General features: G+C 36.5%; 1 protein-coding gene across 2 annotated transcripts in view; it reads right to left on the bottom strand.

The window, feature by feature from the left end:
• edil3a (EGF-like repeats and discoidin I-like domains 3a) overlaps positions 1-20,289 on the bottom strand; it is a 185,162-nt gene that overhangs the window by 59,550 nt on the left and 105,323 nt on the right. For both annotated transcript variants that reach the window (XM_036144398.1, XM_036144399.1), the window contains one exon: positions 17,740-17,921. In XM_036144398.1, the coding sequence (XP_036000291.1) occupies positions 17,740-17,921 (182 nt within the window). The remainder of the gene's footprint in view (positions 1-17,739; positions 17,922-20,289) is intronic.

The raw sequence follows: 20,289 nt of genomic DNA on the forward strand, positions 1-20,289 counted from the left end.
AATTTCATTCAGATGGGATAATGGATGTTAAATAAGAGCATTGAAAAAAATAGTGAGGAAAAGTTTTGGATATCATGAAGGGCTGTTTTATGAGAGCAAAATATTTTGTCTGAAAAGACTCCATTAAAACTATTTTGTGTCTTGGGTCGGACCTGAATCCTAAAGAATAAGTTTGTTGTATTTTGAAGAGAAAAAATTACAAACACAGCAAAACACATCGGCAGTAAATTAGTTTTGGTCTTGCATTTATCTTGCATGAATGATATGTCTATAATATTTTTCTTTGTTGCTAGATAATGAGAAATATTAAGCCTAAATTATATTAAGCGTTGAAAAGTAAAACATTTTGATCACATTATTGAAAGATTTCTCTTGCATCACTTTCATGCGGCAAATAAAAACAAATCCAAAAGAATTAAATCAACTCAGTTCACATGCAAGCATCCCATTTTCACACATTTTGTTGAAATTTGCAGCAACAACCAACTTATTTAGTGCTTGTAAACGTAGCACAATAATAAAGTTTTTACTTAGGTGCAGCATTTTCATGCACTTCATGTGCCTCCCTTTAAGTTTTTTAAATAAAATTTCTTCAGTTAAGCTCAAAAAGCAAGCCGTGACATCCAAACTAATCCAAACTTGTTTGTCTCTGTACGGTGTCATGTGAAAGACTGGCAGCCTGTCCAAACTGTTTACCACATTTCTCCTAGGCAATCTTGAAATACTTATAGAAGGCTTAGCTCATCACATTTATAGTGCGTGGTACCCAGGTTGCTGATATTTCACCAATCCACCTCCATTTACCAGACTGCAGGAGCTTTCAAAATCTGTGAGCAATGTATTACGTGCAACATCTATGTTTTCTACACTCTTTGCTCGCAATCTGTCATTGCTTGTTGAAAATAGTGTCATGTGTTGTGCGATTCTGGCAAGCTTATGAAAATGTGAGAAAGCTGATGTCAGTTGACGACAAGTCTCATCTTCTTGTGACAAAATGCGAAGGCCTTTGAGGATGAAGGAGTGGTGCCTTGTCGGAGTGCTCACAGACAAATGGTTTAAGAAAGAACTAAAGGAAGCCCTCCCCTATCTATCAGTATATGCTACCACACTGTACACTGTTGATGAAACATATTTAGCGCTTGCTAAATTGATTGGCACCCCTGATAAAAGTGTTAAAAACTAAACAAAATAGATCTATCTTTATTTCAATAATTTATTGCACTAAAAATCCTTCCTCTGATTTAACAAAATTGTGCTTATCAAAGTCAACGTTTATCAAAGTCACTTGTGGTAAAATACCGGGGACAGTAAGTAAGAAACTACTTGAGCATGTAAGTAAATTTTATTTATATAGCACCTTTCACCAATAAAAGTCATGAAGTGCTTTACAGAGTGTAATCCATACAGTACTTCTAATTAGGAGTTCTATAACTTCTGACAATGTTTATATCTTTGTATTTGGTAGATGATTGTATCCATAGCAACATTTGTATAAAAAATAGAGTTGTCTTCTTTTTTGCCCACAAAGTTCAAAGAGAAGAACCTTTGACCATCTTTATCCACAATCTATCTAGATCTCCCAGATACCTAGGTGCTACCTGACACTCTCTTCTCTCCAGCTCACCCCAGGGGTGTTTTTATAGGATTCTGGTCTGGAGAATTCAATGACGCATGGAAGAAAATAGATTTTGTGTGTGGTAAACAGTTTCTGTGTTGATTTAAACAATCTTTTTTAAGATCACTACCCTGCTGAAAGACCAGCTGATTTTCGGACCGAAATGACCAGGTTTCTATTCAAAATCTCTTGGTGTTTCAAAAATTAGGAGTGTGAAAGTGACTTGTTTTTTTTGTGTGGGCTCTTCATACAAAAGAAAGAAAGAAAGAAAGAAAGAGAGAGAGAGAGGCACTGACACTGGAAAACAAAACCATGGCACGTGAAAATACGCACGCAAAGTCAAATTTGTGTCATGTGTACCCTTGCGACAAATAATAAGGGGTGTGAAAAAGGATAATAATGAGCTCTATTTAAAATATTTTCTCCTAAAAATGACTAAACTTGGATTTAAAAACATTTTCAGAGGGATAGTATAATATAAAACACAAGGTTATGACCCCTTTAAAAAACAAACAGATCAAAGTGCTGTACACAACAAAAGCAAATGTACAAAGACGTAAAATGAATACCACACAAAGGATATATAAAACCCCAACAAATGCTCTATTGGGTATTGAAAGCCTGTATAAGGGTGTTTTTTTAAAAAAAGATTTAAATGCCGTCAAGGTGGAGGCTTGCTTGATGTGCAGCGGCACGGTTCATGATGCTCTGATGTCCAACTAGCTTTTATGGTTTTCTGAATGTAAACAGGCTCATACCATCACTTAACCTCCCCCATACTTAACAGTGAGCTTGAGGTGGTTTTCCACAAATCCATCCCTTGTTTTAAAAGAACCCCAACCAAAGTTGTGCTTTGTTGTGTTTGTGTCACAAAGGTCAGTGAATGATTAGACCAAAGCAAATGGTTTCAGTCTCAGTCAGGTTTAGCAAACTCCACATGTCTGTGAGTGTAGGACAGAACATTATTTTTCCTTGCATGTCCTCAAAACAAGTTAATGTTATTTACATTGTGTCTCAGTGTTTATGGAGACTTGCTGACACAAAGTTACTAGTACTAGCTGCAGTTCTTTGGAAATTTGTCTTCGCTACATTTGTTGCAAAAGAATTGTTAGATGTACCAACAACTGTGCCACTTGTGATTTAGTTAAAAACACATTTTACTTTACATGGGATTCCCTCCACTGAAATCATGTACTCAAATCTATCTAAAGCGTTTTACACGTTTCCAGTGATGCAAATACATTTTTTGTCTTTATTATACAACTTTAAGACAGGCTTCCAATAAAATGCAGTTCTATCACTCCCAGGTAAAGTACTCAAGTATTAAAATGTTTTCAGGAATGGTGATAACAATTTACCGGTCGATCTACGTTCCTCCCCTCATCTATGGTCACGAGCTTTGGGTCGTGACCGAAAGAACGAGATCCCGGATACAAGCGGCCAAAATGAGTTTTCTCCATAGTGTGTCTTGGCTCTCCCTTAGAGATACGGTGAAGAGCTCAGTCATCCGGGGAGGACTAAGAGTAGAGCTGCTGCTCCTCCACGTCGAGAGGAGCCAGTTGAGGTGGCTCGGGCATCTGGTTAGGATGCCTCCTGGACGCCTCCCTGGTGAGTTGTTCCGGGCACGTCCCACCGGAAGGAGGCCCAGGGGAAGACCCAGGACACGCTGGAGGGACTATGTCTCTCAGCTGGCCTGGGAATGACTTGGGATTCCCCCTGAGGAGCTGGCCAGAGTGGCCGGGGAGAGGGACGTCTGGGCCTCCCTACTGAAGCTGCTACCCCCGCAACCCGACCCCGGATAAGCGGAAGAAAACGGAAAGACGGACGGATGATAACAATTCCAGTTGTCCAATAATGAAGTATATTGGACTTACTGCATAGTCAAAAGGGCTTTTGTTGTTTCTTAGAATGCTTTTTAGAATAAAATAACATTAGAAAGATTATTCTGGTTATTATGAACATTGCAATACTGCAGACAAAGCCTGGAACAATTAATAGGAAGTTCTATAACAAGAACATGCATGAAAACAATAAAACAATAAAACAAATAAAAACATAAAATTGTAAAAAAAGACATACTGATCTGAAATAGGCAAACCATATAGAAAATTTTAACTTATAGTGCAGTGTGTTTTCCTTAGTATGCTTTTCAAGACTATCCTTGCCTGCAAGATTAAATCTTGTGGTATTTGAGTGTTCACAAACACACGAGAATCCATCTTGCACTGCTCTGGCTTAAACTGTTTGTGTCGGAACCAAAAATAGTTTGGGCCAATCACATTGCAGTGTTGAGGTTTAAGGTGGGACATACCGGTGTGACGATAGCAAGAGCTGCTGAGCCCACAGCTGAAGCAACAAAAACATGGCAGCGCAGCAGGACGCATGCGTAGCTGCTGCTGTCACATCTGTTTTGAATCCACAATTTCTTCTTTGATAGTAGAAAAGCATGAAGTGACTTGACCAGCTTACATTTTTGACATGTGCTGCTTACGTTTTAATTTGATACCATGATTGGCTAAAACCAACCTTTGGTAGGCGGGCACAAGGTGTCACTTCACCAAATCAGCTCAGAGTTCTGCTGAAATTTTGTCCATTCCCCAAATGGATTTAAATGCTGTAGTCCCAAATTGATAATGTGCAGAACTAGAGTGTAATGCATTATCTGTCTGTCAGGCTGGCCAGGTTATTTTAAGACAACAACATTTTTAAGCAAAACAATACTAAATATGTACGGGGTAATTGAAGCAGAAAAGCAATGTCAGCTTTGTGGTTGTTTTTGTATGGTGTCAAAGGGGTAGGGGAAATTAAATAACAACGATAAATACCGGTTATGCACCATAACAACTACATTAATGTCAGATTTCGATATTGGTCTAAATGTTAAAATTGGTGCATCCTTAAATGAAACAGTAGCAGAAACACTTAAACAAATGCATGCATAACACTAGAAGACAACAAGGCAGGATGGACGGATTGAGAAGCTTGGGATTTTTGCAGTAGAACAAATTGTAGCTGTTCTATAGCTTCAATGGGGAGACTGAAAGATAAATAATTTAAGTCGAAGAGACAGATCGAGAGACCCAATTAGGTTGTACTGCCTTTTTCTTTTAGTTAAATAAATCCAACCTGCTGCTTCTGAAGGACATTAGCCTTCAAAACTTCTCAGAAGCAAAAATGCAATTCATGTTGACATAACCATCAAAACCTAAGACGGAACTGCATTATGAGCCTGTTTCCTCCAATTTAGTTTTTTGTTTGAAGAGAGAAAACTTTTTTTAGTACTAGTACATGCTTAACACACTTGAATTGGACATACAATAAGAAAAACCTTTAGGAGCCTCAGAACTCTATTGACCCTTACTTTCACAGTCATAGCATTTCTTTGCTCTTTTCCATTTTCTCCATGGAGACAAGAACCTCTTGCACTAATTAAAAGCTTTGTCACTAAAAGGCCACTGCTGGGCTAATTGTTGGTGATCCTTCACAGTTTTAATGGCGACTCAGAAATGCCCCTCTGTCACTTCATTGATAATAGAGATTAATTCCCCAGTTTAAATGCGACATCAATAGAAGCATCATCAGTGTGTTGACTGAGTCTACACACATGCAGGTGTTTATGTAATTTAGGGTGGGAATAGCAGGTTAAACTGCAGTACATAAATTGCTTAAAATGTACTTAAATGTTTGTGAGGAATAAAAAAAAAATATCCATGATAAACACAGGTAACTCCACCTTAACTTTAGCTCATTTGGTAAAACTCAAAAAGCTGTCAGTTGTTCACGATGACATGAAACAATGTTGCTAAATCCTTCTCATCACTGCACAAACCTCTAAATCAGCTAAATCCCCGGAGGCTGTGATTATTGTTAAAATTCCTATATATCACTAAATAACTGAAAATGGGGTCACATGCTCTAGTCATAATTTATAGATTTTATGTCAAGTTGGACTTTAATTGACAGCTGTAAAGGGATTAGGAGCTAATGTCATAGGTCTACTAAAAACTGCAGGTAGGATTAATCAGTAAACACTCATTAGATGGTAGGTGAAGTTTATTAACATTTCTTAATTCTAAAATCAACACACAACTCATTGAGATTGTGATTTTGGTGTGTGCATCTCTCCAGTCTTTCTTTTTTCTCACTTCTACACAGACGTGTACGAAACAGCAGCCTATTTGATCCAGAAGAGAGATATGTAATTATTAACAGGAATATAAACAACTAAGACTGGTGTGTTAGTAATACATACAAGCCAAATTGAAGTATTTAAGATATTTTCCTTCCAGTCTCTTTTCTGCCCTTTCAATTCAGACTTGCAAAGCATTTGCAGTGGGAGGAGATTTTAACCTTACTCTGAACAGAGTTAGACAGGCTCAGCAAGCAGATCCTCTGCAATTTATAACTTGTAGTGAGTTAATGCATAAAATCAGTACAGTGTATGAAAGATTTTGGTCTGTGTGATGCCTGGCGCTCATGTCACCCATTTCTCTTCTTTCCACCATTCTTACTACCATTTAGACTTCTTTTTAATAATCGACTCTGTTATGCAGGAGGTATGCGAGGCAAACATGCATCCTCTTTCCTTAAGCAACCATGTACAAGGAACTATGATGAGGATGGAAGAACAAAACCATTAACACTACCTGTAAAATGATGGAGGTTTAACAGATTATTGCTTGAGGATGAAGATTTTGTTGGCTTCTTTGAAATAGAGTGGACATTATTTTTTGCAATAAATTATCAGCCTAATATCTCTGTTGGTTTATTCTAGGAAGCTGCAAAAGTTGTTATGCGCTGCAAAATAATTTCTTATTCATCATAAGAATGAAAAAGAAGCTGAAGTAAAACTAGGTGATAAAAGAAAAGACTCATAAGTAAAAATGCGTTCTACACCCCAATAAGAAAATATAACAAAACAAAAATTAGGACTTGACATATGCTAAAAGCAAAAATACTACAGAATCTCAGATGCTAATGTCCATTTGCACATGCTTTAGCCACTCTGGGGTGTTGCTTGTACAATCATATATTTAACATGTTTTTGTTGCATCATTGTGTAAATCTGCTGCTGTATTTCTTGTTTAACTTGACTATTGCAATTTTTATCTGAATATACCGTATTATCAATAATTGTGTAATATTTTCTTTTTTTTCATTTCCAATAAGTTCTCTTTCTGTTCCTTTAGAATATTACTTTAAATTATCTTGTTATCCTTACTGTTCTAATAAAGGTAACAATTTTAACATTAACTTGCAGTAATGGTATACCAACTAATAACCCAATATAAATAAAAAAAACTTTTTAGAAATTTTTACTACAGGTAGTTATTTACCTTTTTTTTACCAGAAAAAAATCCCATTCAGTTGAAGAATCTCATTTACAAAAGAATCCTGGCCAAGACTGAATTAAATGAGGACAGAAACATGTTCTGGAGTTACCTTTAGCAGCAAGTTAACTCTATGAAGCAGCTTAAAGTATACCTAACAGCAAAGCTCCAGGACCTGATAACTTCCCTGGAGATTTCTATTATGTATTCTGGCCACTGCTGGCCCTCACCTTCCAATGGATGGTCATGGTGTCACAATCCTAAAGTGTTTGGTTATTAGTGTTTAGGTTCCTTGGATTGTGCATCTTTCAGTTAGTGTTTATTTTGTGTATAGTTTACCTGTGTTTCATGCCCTTACAGTTTCCCACACTAGTTGCCTCCCCTGCTGTGTGTCGATTGTTACTCAGCTGTTCGTTATCCAGCTTATTACTTCCCAGCGTATTTAAGTTCCTGTTTTCTGTTCAATTGCCAGATCCTATGTTAACTTACCTCTGTTAACCTTACCGGAAGTCCCGTGTTCTGTTCATTAAAATTATTAATCTAGGTCTATTAGTTTCATAATTAGAACAAGATTAATTTGAAATTTCTCTTTTGGATTTGGACATATGTTTTTGTCATGGATCAGATTACTATATAGTTCACTCAATACTTCTATGAAAAGCTTCAAGAGCTTCAAACTTGAAAAATGGTAGCACAAAGGACTTTCCACTCAGCCCTTAATTGTTTGTTTTATTTATTGAACTACTGGCGGTTGGCATTCAACAAAGCAAATTTATTGATGGTGTTTAAAAAGCTTATAGAATCAAAAATGTATTTAAATACTGATGATGTGTTGCTCTTTCTGGAAAATGCAAAATCTTCTCTGAGAGAAACAATAACCCTAACAAATAAGTTCTAAACAGTTTCAAACTATTCTATCAGTTCGGGGGGAAACAGATGCCCTTTCATTCTCTTCTAAAATTCATCTCTCTCCAACCATTCCTTTATAGATTAGAAATATCAGATATCTAGACATCAATATTTGTAACATGCTGAATGACCTGACAAAATTAAATTACAATCCATTACTCAAATTAATAGAAGATGACCTCACGTGGAGGAGAACTCTCCTTTTCTGACTAATGGGAAGAGCGTGTGCAATTAAAATGATGGCCTTGCCTAAAATAAACCATTTATTCTCTATGTTCTTAGTTAAACCACCTCAAACTTGGTTCAAAATCTTAGATTGTATAATATCAACATTTTTGTGGACATATAAACCTCTACCTCCTACTAACAACTTCAAAATAGGCTAAAAGTCAATGTCCTTTATTTGTTGGGGGGGGGGGGGTGAGTATTAGAGGGAATTATAATAGTTGCCTTATGGTTTCTTTTGCATTTGAGATTATATATATATATATATATATATATATATATATATATATATATATATATATATATATATATATATATATATATATATATATATATATATATATAGTACAGACCACCCCTTCTCATTCAAAGAGTTTTCTTTATTTTCATGACTATGAGAATTGTAGATTTACACTGTATATGTATACATATATAGTACAGACTGTACAGATATATACTGTATATACAGTATATATATTGAGTTTATCAATTTGTCTGATTCCAAGGTGCATTACCCAGAATTGAGAAATTATAGTTATTTTCTGTAGTCATGCTGGAATCAAATAGTTCAATTAGATCAAACATGCCAAAGGTATCTAATGAACAACAAAAATGTCTACTGTTTGTAGTTTATATTTTCTATTTAAGACACTTTATATCTTCACCAGCCTGTTGTTAGTAGGTTGAGGTATTGTTGTTTTTTTATGACCATAGTCTTCTGGCAGAAGGATAACTTAACATATAGCAGGTAGCACCCATCCATTTCCATTGTTAACACTACAAATTATTTCCATATTCAGTCTAATCATGCAGACATACAAGACCTCACCCTCACATAGACATAAGAATGGAAAGGTCAAGGGCATTAGAGAACAGATATCCACTATTTGATTGCACACTGATATTACAACTGCAGGCAAAACTGCAACATTATTCAAATAATCAGATTGCCCTTGAAACTCCCGACAAGACTTGTAGCACTGTAGTGGTAAAATAAAGGAAAGTGGCAAATGAGATTTATATTTTTAGTTTTCATTCACTTCGTCTTATTGACTCTATGGTTGGTGTGTGAGACAATAAAACTGTACCTATACAGAACCATGATAAACAGAAGCATAGTTCTTGCTACCATAACATTTTCTGGAAAGAACAAATAATAATCAAAATCTGAAAAGGATTGCAATAAAGTCTTCACCTGTCACATACAAACATTTATTCAAGGTATTTTAACTAGAATCATTTCTAATGTTCAAATGTATTTAAAGTCATGAAAGAAAAGCCCAGATGTAGAAATGGCAGGGATGTACAGTAAATGGTAAATGGCTTGTACTTTTATAACACTTAAACTAGGCTGACGTTTAACCTATTCTCACCCTGACTGTGGTGAGCTATCTTAGTAGCCACAGCTGCCCTGGGGCAGACTGACAGAAGCGAGGTTGCCACCAGGCCCTCTGAACACCATCAACAGGCAATTCGGGTGAAGTGTCTCGCCCAAGGATACAATGACTTAAATGGTCAGAACGGAGTACTGAACTGGCAATCTGCCAATTGCAGGACAAACTCCCCAACTCCTGCGCCACTGTTGCCCCGAACAGGGATGTTGTATTAGCAATATTTTCCTTACCGTCATATTTAACCATTATGCTCCAATACAAGCATAATGTCAAGGTGATTGTATTTTCTTTAAAGTGCTAAATCACAACATAAGTCATTTAGGTTTCACTGTCTACTAGAACAGGTCTACAACTTCTCTTTTCATCAGAAAGACTAAGTAGTGTCTTGATTTAAACCTATTTTACACAGTGAAATCCTATTTGAATCTCTTTACCTTGAGAGTTGTCACCTGCAAGAGCAGGTGACAACTCTCTAGGTAAAGCTTGACTGAAAAAAGTTCTTGTTTTAAAAACACTACAGCTTTTAGTCTTACTGGTTTTACAGTTTAAAGTTCCTTTAATAGGATGCCAGCGAAGGTTCTAGAGTGAGTTGAGATCTCCTAGACTATTTTTCTTTTCTTTCCAGGACGAATCTGGATGTGACACTTATTTCTTACTAGCACAATCCTAACGTTGGTAGCACTGTTGCTTTGCAGCAAGAACGTCCAGGGTTAGAATCCCAGGTCAAATCCTGGGGTCTTTTTGCATTTAGCCTAAATGTTCTCCCCATGCAGGTGTGAGTTCAGGTACTCCGGCTTCCTCCCATGTTCCAAAAACATGACAGTTATAGTTGGTTAACTGGTCTCTCCAAATTAGTGTATGTGTGTGCGTGCGTGTATGCATGTGTGTGTGTTTGTGCGTGGTTTTTTATCCTGTGTGGCTCTGTCTTTGATCTATAATGGACTGGCAATCCTGTCTAGGATATCCCTTACCTCTTCTCCAGTGTCTACTGGAGATCCACACCTGCTGCCCCGTGATCCTGCAAGGACCAGCGGGTATAGACGATGGATGGCTGGACAATACTAATTCTACATATAAAAATATAATTTCTACTAGGTATATCAAAATAGTTGATACCTTTAATATATATTTTTATTGGTGAGATTATTCTATTGACTTGTAGGAATGATAGCATTGTTATCTATAACGGGGTCTCGGGGCTGATAAAAATAGCTTGGTAGCATATCTTTTTTAGATTGTCAGCGTTACCATAAAAAAAAAGAATGAAAGGAAGCAATAATATGCTGTGCAGTAAGCATGTCTAATAAATTCAACTGATGTTCCTTTTTTCTTGCAAGTCTTCAACGACTGTGTACATCTGTTAAAATATCTTATAAAGTGACTTACTGTTTTAGGTCATTTATTCCCACAAATTCTTACTTGGTACTTATATAATCAGACTCAAAAATCTCTGTTTGGTAAATGTCAGCATTCTATGTTGTATTGTACCTCCTGTTCAATGTTTGATGGCATATCTTTTCAAGATATCATGTTATACCTTTTTTTTAAATGATGTTAATACCATGCAACTGATATTTTGGCTTCCTTTTGGTTATATGAATGCTTTGTCAGATAGGTAGACAACATGGACAGGCAGTTAGGAGCATAAACCAGAACTGGCCATTATGAACTGGCCATTAGAACTGGACACCATGATCTCTTTGCAAACCCCCCCACCACCACCAACCACCCACCCACCATCCCCTAAAGATTTTAAACCAAGCACAAAAAAACAAAACACTGATCAGGACCAGCATTTTGTTAACGGTCAATAAGCTAATAAGCAGCTCTTGTGCTTCTCAAAGAAAACAGTTTTCTTAATATTTGTTTACTAAAACATTTGTACTTACACTGATGAAATCCCATTGATCAGGGGCAACTACAGCTTTACCATCTTCCCCAAGGACATTTTAGGATACAGAGCAACAAGGACGTCATGGGACAGTTTGTTCCAACAGCAGGGCAAATGCTGAGTTATAGCTAGCTAGCACAGAAATGATGTAAACTAATGAATACTGCACAGTACAAAACAGGTTACTGCTCTAAGTGTTTACTATGTTCAGGGAAATGAAAATCCTTGGACCTGCATGTTCAAAATGGTTTATTCTCTTACTGTCATGCTACATTTGTAAAATAAAGTCTAATAGAAAAAAAATGCTTTCAGGGTCACATTTCTGCCACTGGAAATCAGAAAATTGCTTAATATGAATAAATGAAAGGTGAAAAACTCTTAAGAGTAAAAAAAGAGATTTTACTCTTTGGGAAAGATTCAGCTTGCAGCTATGTGGCTGACAAGCACCCTATCTATGTAGGTGTCAAAAACACAACAGTTTAATTTACTAAATACGTTTTATTCTAAGCTGGTGCCTATAAGAACATGATAAAAACAGGTTTTGTGACTTACCCTGTAGCATAGGCAAATATATTTAATAAATTAGAGTTCTGGCTCAATTTTTAGATGTTTATTGGTCTGATGAAATATTATTTTCTTGAATGTCAAGTTTTCATTAGCTGAAAGTGGAAAATCATATTCAACATACAGTAAAAACTAACATTACCATACATTACTATGTATTAAAGGTTCAAAAGCATTACTCTCTGTGTAATTAATCTATTTAAATGAGCAATAAATAAGAAATTTACTGCAAAATTAACCAAAGTCATTCTTATTTGTCACCCAGGTTGGAAGTAACGTTCCCTATAAACAATTGGTCCTCTCCATCAACAATGTCTTAGGCAATTCTTTCTCCTTCCAAACCTAGAGGTACGGTCTGTAACTACTTTTGTTCAGAGTGTAGCCCGTGTTTACTTCCTGGTTCCTGAGCCAAATACATGACTATTCCCAGAGTTCCCAAAACAGAGCACAACATTTGGTATTAGGGCTGAAGGATATAGAAAAAAAACATATCGATAAAATAGAAATCATATTGATCGATATCAATAACTATCAACAAATTCAAAATATATTTTAGGTGCAGTCCTGGCCATTTTATGCTGTTGCTTAGAAACTTATTTTTAGATACAGAACACACAAATACTGAATTCAAACTCAACCCTTTATTCAACCGTTCAAGATGACCGTTCATACTGAGCCTGGTTCTGCTGGAGGTTTTTCCTTCCCGCTGATGGGTGGTTTTTCTTTCCACTGTTGCTTCATGCTTTGTCAGTATGAGGGATTGCTGCAAAGCCATGGACAATGCAGACGACTCTCCCTGTGGCTCTACGCTCTTTCAGGAGGAGTGAATGCTGCTTGTCGGGACTTTGAAATAATCAACTGGTTCCCTTATATAGGAACATTTTTGACCAATCTGTATAATATGATTGATTTTGACTTTGTAAAGTGCCTTGAGATGACATGTTTCATGAATTGGCGCTATATAAATAAAATTGAATTGATTTGAATTGAACCAACTTTTTACCAAAACTGCAAGTTTTTAAAAAAGAAAAGAAGAATGTGTGCTCTCTATTTGAAGGGGGTAAAGCTTGGTTCCTGAGTCTGTGTCTGTGTTTGTGATTGGTTGGGAGGATGTAATGACTAATATTTTTTTCTATCATCGATATACGTCTATCAATCGATATATATTGTTATTGAATTATCATCCAGCCCTATTTGGTACTTCATCGTGGCATTCCATTTTTGCAACAGCCTGCTAACATGAAATCCAGTAAGAGAAGCGAACCAGAAATAGAACAGAATAGAACATCATAGATCTAATAAGTCATACCACATGGTATGACTTATAGGTTGGCAGGTCTCACTTGAAAAAAGATTGGTAATGGTAATTTCTGGTTAAATAAAGGTTTAATAAAAAATAAAAGATTATAAGTTAACATTGCACAAGTACTTTTTCAAAAATTGTTGGTTTTCCATTACTACCATGACTCTTCGTAGATCATTGTGTTATAGCCTAATTTTGTGTATGTGGGAATATCTTTTGTTTGCTTGGATATTGCTGTCTAAATTTTTTCAGCATTTTTTTTTTTTTTATAGAACTAGACAGTATATTGCTCCTTCTCATTTTTACAACCAGAATCAATGTCTTCATAAGTTCTTTAGAAGTGGGGACCAAACCACACAATGAAGTCAGACAACCCTTATGTTGGACATGGAAGAACATACAGTTTGAGGTGAAAAGTACTACTTTACCTTAAGGTTTTCCACTACACAACCACAAGTGTCATCATATTTTATCAGGATTTTTTTTTACAGACTACTGCAAAATTATGCATTACTGTTAGGTTCAAGGGAAATGATGAAAGGCAGCTATAAAGCATGCACTTAACAAACTCCTCTTTCATGGAGGAGAAGTAAGATGAAAATCCCAGCTGAAAGAAAGCCGTAAGATGTCTCATTTTTACTTTGCCACAGACAGTGTTGGGGACACAGCAAACATGTAGCAGAAGATGTTCTGGTCAGATGAAATCAGAGCTTAACGTCTGGTATACAAGAACAATGCACATCAATCTGAACATGCCATGCCCACACAAAAAGATGGTAAGGGCAACATCATGAATTGAAAATGCTTTAATACAGTGGGGACAAAAAATGGTCAGAGTTTATTGGATAATGGATGAGGCTGAAAAGCAGGGCAATCCGTGAAAAAAAAAAAAAAAAAAAAAAAAAACTTGTCAAAGGCTGCTAAAGACCTTCAGTAGGACAGTGACCTATAATCAGAGCTATAATGGAATGGTTTACATCAAGCACACTAATGTGTTACGATTATCCTATCAAATACAGAACTATATCAAGCAACAATTGAAAAGTTCTCTTCATAGCTTGAGCTTGACCTATCTTACCAAGAAGACAGACAAAAATGTTGTCATCATTAGCGACATCCAGTCAGGAGAGGCACTGTCAATCCCAGGGTATTGATAAAAAATAATTTTCAACTTCAACTTACACTTTATTCTTTTTATGGCTATCTTACAATATTTTAAACCTATAGTCGTCTTGTGGTCAGGCAGGCAGCTGCCTGTAGGAGTGTATCAGCCTAAAGTTTTCACTGACATCACATTGAAAAGTGGAGGGATAGATGTATGGACTTGATTTTCAGAGAAAGTTGAACCAGCTATTTTTATGGTATGGTAGTACTTCTTGAAGACCCAAACATATATAATTTGTTTAATGACTATGGTAAAATGCTGTCTGGATGGCAGTGGGTTGCTTTGTCTACTGATTTGATTTGAATTTTGATGTGCAAAACTGTATGAAACATACCCCAAAGGTATGTTTACTGATTTATACTCTCTTGGTTCATCACACAAAAAAACAACAACAATAAAATACATTTTTGTTTCTTGTAGAAATGTCACAAAATGTGGGAAAAAATGACACCAGGAGAACCAATACTTTGCAAGCAGTACAAGTTGATTTTCCAATTAAACTGCTCTTTATCAGTATTGTTCTTATGTGGCCTGAAAAGAAAAAAAAATAAAGAAGGTGTAACATTGGTAAATTATGATCTGGTCAGTTCTGTTTTGGACTTGATTTCCCTATATAAATTGACCAAGATGCCAAAATTAAGTAATATTGACCAAATCCCTTTTCATCAGATTCAAATAGCATGCAACATCTTAACATTTTGTAACCAGGGTAGCCCATCAGTACAAAGCCAGTACTGATGTGCCAGTAACACAAACTGCACAATAACAGTGGTATATGGAGTGTGACCACACACACATCTACAAAACTACATACATTTGTTTATATGAATCTGAATAAAAAACAAAACCCTATGAAGATCTGCATCCCAACATTATGTCTTTAACCATGTAACTTTCATTAAAATATGTGTAGACCCGCTTAACCGTCAGAGGTGATTTGTATTGTTTCATTTTTCCAACGCAGCTGGCTGAAGCAATATCTTGCTGATATTGGTGAGACCGGCAGCATATTTCCCTTGAGTGTTCAAATGCAATTTTGCAAGCTGGATGTGGCAAGGCTGTGAAAAACTCGCATTCTTTCACTACATCGATGTATAAACATTCTACAAGTGCACACAAATCAAAACCCCGGAAAATAAAGTAAACAGATGCTCAATGTTTGCATATTTTGTCTCAAACTCTATACTGCATCATTTAACGAAAGCTGTTTTGTTTTGGTTTAAAACTAATAAGTACATTAAGGTTTAACTGGGTGATCTTGAATTAGCTAATGTCCAAAGCTTTAGATGGTGCTACAACAGATAAAACATAAAAAAGGAAAAAGTTAAGATATAAGTAAACCTGACAGAGCCTGATAGGGTTGTCACCTGTCATTATTAGGCTGTTTGCAAAGGCAGACATGCAAACAGTCACGCCACATCGGTTCGCTCCACAAAGGCAAACCACTCACTGCTTTGCTTAATCCTAAACCACTGGCATGCCTGTAAACCTCTGCACTCATGTCCCAATTACACAAGCCCTTTGTAGAGATGCACAATGCCTGTAGCATCATGCACATCATCCTACGTGGCATTATTAAAGTCATACGCATCACATGAATGCTTTATAGATGTTTCTTCGCACCTTTGCGCAGTGCCGGATTCTTCTTATCCCTTTTATTTCTTTTGCATGTTTAGCTCTCTCTTCCTGTTTGTTTGTGGCTACATAGAACTCCGCTTTTTGCTGCTTTTCATTGTTTCCTAGTCTTCTTCTTCTTTTACGGATCAGTCTATCACATATCTGAAAAAGGAAGTGTGTTCACGCTTCAAAGCTTGCTGTCATCGCAACAGTCATGCAAGATTAAGTGACGCCATGTCAAGCTAAAAATAGAACAACAAACAAACAAACTTAAATTTGGAAGTAAAAATTTATTTTGAGTGCCGTTTGAGATTTCAGTCTTCTGTATGGAAGACTGAGCTGTCTGGGATGAGAGTGGGCCTGGTGCTTGTCTTCCTAAAAAACACTTATTCAGGATAAAATGGAAGTCGCAATACCCTGTTAAATGTCCTATGAATATTAAGTAACTGATGTACACAATACAAATTCCTTTATGAAAAAAGAAGGAAATAGCTACTCATTTGTATAAAGATTCAGAACTTGAATTTTGATGGTAAACTTTTAACTTTAAAAAGCATTGCATTTTCCTTATTTTCTGTAGTTGTGTAAAATTTTGCTTCACCATTTTGTGTATGCAATTTGATTTACATCTGTGCTATCTGCTCAATATTAATTGCTGCCACCCTCTTCTACTGTATGGTTAAGTCTTTCTCTCCTCTTTTGTTGGTCTGTTTGTGCACCAGTCATATTCATCTGGGTAGAACATAAGAAAGCATTCCCTGGTTTGGACTATTATTTTTTTTGCTTTTGCTGACAACTATTTAATTAAATTTTGGTTATGGCAGTGTAACCAGATCCTGTAGCAACTATTAGCAAAGAAATCTGTCTGTCTCTCATTCGTATAATAAATATTCCCTTCTTTCTGAAATGTATGCAGTCAGGGGCTTATTCATTATCTATAAATGGCATCAACATCAAACCTTCTGAATTTTTTATTTTTATTGTGTCATGCTTCCCTCTCTTTGCGTCATTGTTGGAACTATACTTTTCTAGCATCAACGTTACGTGTCGCACGGTTCTTTAAAATAAGAATTCCATTAACTTGATTCAAACAGATGAATTCCCATTTTTTGTTGAAAGTGGCCTTACTTTTTTATTTTATTTGCAAAAATCATTTATGGTGACTTTGGTAAATCAGTCACTATGGTCATGCTGTCAGAAACTCAGTCTGAAGAACGTGCTCAGCTGATTTCCATGTTATTTTATGCAGCCAGTGACAGTGATTGTAAGAGGATGGGGACCCTAGCTCTAAAAATACCCATTTTTTGAATTGTGGGTTTTAGCTGTTTGGCAGGAAGTCATTGGCTTTCCTGTGTCCATTTCTATGTTTGCGAAGACAGAAAGCTTTGAAGAAATAGTTGATTAAATAATAATGTCCTTAGAATTAGGGGTTTTGGTGTTATTTGCTTCTATAGTATAGTAATCACACTTTTTATGGACCTTTTAATGTGACATCAACTTGATAGTATCTTTAATTATTCCAAGCAAGTAAAACTAAACCAGAATCAACATTCTGTACTAATCTTTAACTCTAAACAAGTGTAACAAATGGAAGTAAAATTTTACTATTTAAAAACACAAACAACAAGGGGCCTGTCTTCAATTAAGACTGCACCTGTGCCCTAATTTAGTTTTCTCTAGCCCTGAGCTGGCGTTGCGTGATGTCTGTCCTGTCACTGTGGTTTACCTGGATCCACGGCCATCTGTCATTCTCGGCAGCCGTCCAGGCGTTGACCAGCCCCTTCTTGTTGAGGCGTGCAAAGTATGGGTACCACTTTTGCAAGCCAAAGAGAGCACGGTGGGTAGAGGAGGCTGTTATCTGTTGGTTGGAGATTATACCCCCCTCCATGCCCAGCGGTCCGGAGCATTCTGGAAAAAGAAAGGAGGAAAGACAGATGAAGCTTTCAAAACAGGCAAAATGTGTGAGTAGAATGCATTTAGACTTTCAAATATACCACAAGGTTGCAGCTGTAAGGTCATCAAGTTTCTCTGTCACATTTTGGTTTATTCCACCCTTTTTTATCTCCAAAATAAATAAGTCACAACTCCTTAGTGTTCTCTCCTGAACATCAACAATTTAAATGCATTTTTTCTTTAGCCTTTGTCCCCATGTTTTATAAGTGCATCTCAATGAAAGAGAATATCATCAAAAAGATAATTTATTTTAGTATTTTACTTCAAATAGTGAAAAGCATATTTAAAATAAATTCTTTAGATTCATGGCGACACTTTACATTTTTTATTATTGGTAAATCTGATAAATTTTGCTTAGAACTAAAGAAAACCCAATTTTATTTTGTGTGTGTTAGAATTAGGAGTGAGGTATATGTCAAAAATATTTAATTATATTTAATATCATTTTTGTGGTAAAATCACAACCACGATTTCATCATGATTTCCCTACACAAAATCATAGCTCTTAAAAAAAAAAAAAAAAAAAACATAACTGCTGCCGGTCAGTCAGGATGCTGTTGATCCATTGACAGGTAGAGGATGTCACTGTGAGCTTGGTGAGCTTATATTGGAAGATGTCCAGGTTGATGTGTTTGAAGACATAGCAGAAGTCCACAAAGAGGATCCTGACATGTGCCTGGGTGGCTAAAGTGGTGCAGGAGAAAGTGTAGTCACAAACTGACTTTAGTGGTGTGGGAGATAGGAAGTTTGTTATGCAATTTACACTTGTAATGTAAAGCGTTTGGGGTTGTTGTACTAGTTAAAGCACTATACAAGTACAACTATACAAGTACTTGTTTCTGTTTGCCCAAGTCAGCGGGTACATGAAGGGGTCTGTTATGTCCTTCGGACGCATTAACAGCAATTGATCAAAGGTTTTCATGACAACATTTTACATGGCAACAGGTCTGTAGTCATTTGACAGAGTGATGGTGCTTTTCTTGTGGATGAGGAAGCTGGTGGAATATTTGAAGCAGGAGGGAACCCCACACAGCTCAAGAGACTTTTTGAAGATCTGAGTGAAGATGGGGCCAATTGACTAGCACAGACCTTCAGGCAAGAAGAAAAAAATACCATCAGCTTCTGGAGCTTTTGTGGTCTTCTGACATTGATCAACCCTATTTACATCTTCCTCAGTGGTCCTTAGTGAAGATAGGGGGTAAGAGGAGAGAGGGGAGGGGATTGTAGTTTGTGGTAAGTACTTTTGTTTACGAAGTGAAGCTAGGTTTCTACTTGCATTAAAAAGGGCATGAGGGTGCACGTACCAAAAGAGACGCAATCACGCCATCACAGCCTGCACATGCCATCTCAACGCAAAGTCATGCACCTCCAAAATTTTGTAACTTGGCACGAACCACACAAGTAAGTTTCATTCAAAATGGGGAAATTCAAAGGAGTTCTTGCCTAGCAATTTCTCCTGTACAGGCATAAAATGGCACAGAATTTTAAAGCAGCATCACTTTGTTAAATGCTGTTGTTACTGTTTATTCTGTGATTGAAAACGGCATACATATAATATTGGTGTCATTTAATGGGTGAGTTTATTGGCCGAGTTTGTGGGTACAAACAATGATTTTCACTTCTGGTTCAATCACACTGCAATTGTGCCATAAATCAAGTCTAAAACAACAACCCACCGTACGTAAAGACATCAGTTTGTATTTAGTAAAGCAAATTGCTTTTTTAAACATTTAATTTAAAAGAGATCCCAATGGGCTTTACAAACAGGCTGTATTCTCCATCTTCATGTCTTTTTGTGAACACGCAAGTATTACTCAGCTTTGAGGTGTGAATGGCTGGTTTTCAAACCTACAAAATAAGTTGCTGCCAGTGTGGGGTGGGTTTCATATTATAGGGGGACGGGCTTCTGTAGTAAGTAACGGTGTCAAAGGTGCTTGAAGCTGTAACAGTGTCATTAGCTGAGAAGATGATTTTAACTTTTCACTGTAGCTTCTATTAGTGTTGGTTTATCTAAACCAGCAACATTCTGAATGTTTCAAATATAGTAAAAGGTGTCCCTATACGTCTCAATAATCCAGATACAAAAACAAAAAGAAAAACTTGAATAGGTCCTTTGGTTGGGTTCTTCTTTGTTGAAACATTTTATCTTTTCTCCAAGAGACTTCTTTAGTCTGGGGTGTTTCAGGTAAAATAATTCTTATAGTAAAAGCTGGAACAGGAACAGAACCCCTTATTTTGCTCTACAGGAACTGCACTTACTGTATTGTTGGCCAGCTCTGTACTTTTTTTATATTCATTACTTAAACAATTTAACATCCACAGC

This window comes from Fundulus heteroclitus, chromosome 12 (assembly GCF_011125445.2).
Source record: "Fundulus heteroclitus isolate FHET01 chromosome 12, MU-UCD_Fhet_4.1, whole genome shotgun sequence".
Lineage (NCBI taxonomy): Eukaryota > Metazoa > Chordata > Actinopteri > Cyprinodontiformes > Fundulidae > Fundulus > Fundulus heteroclitus.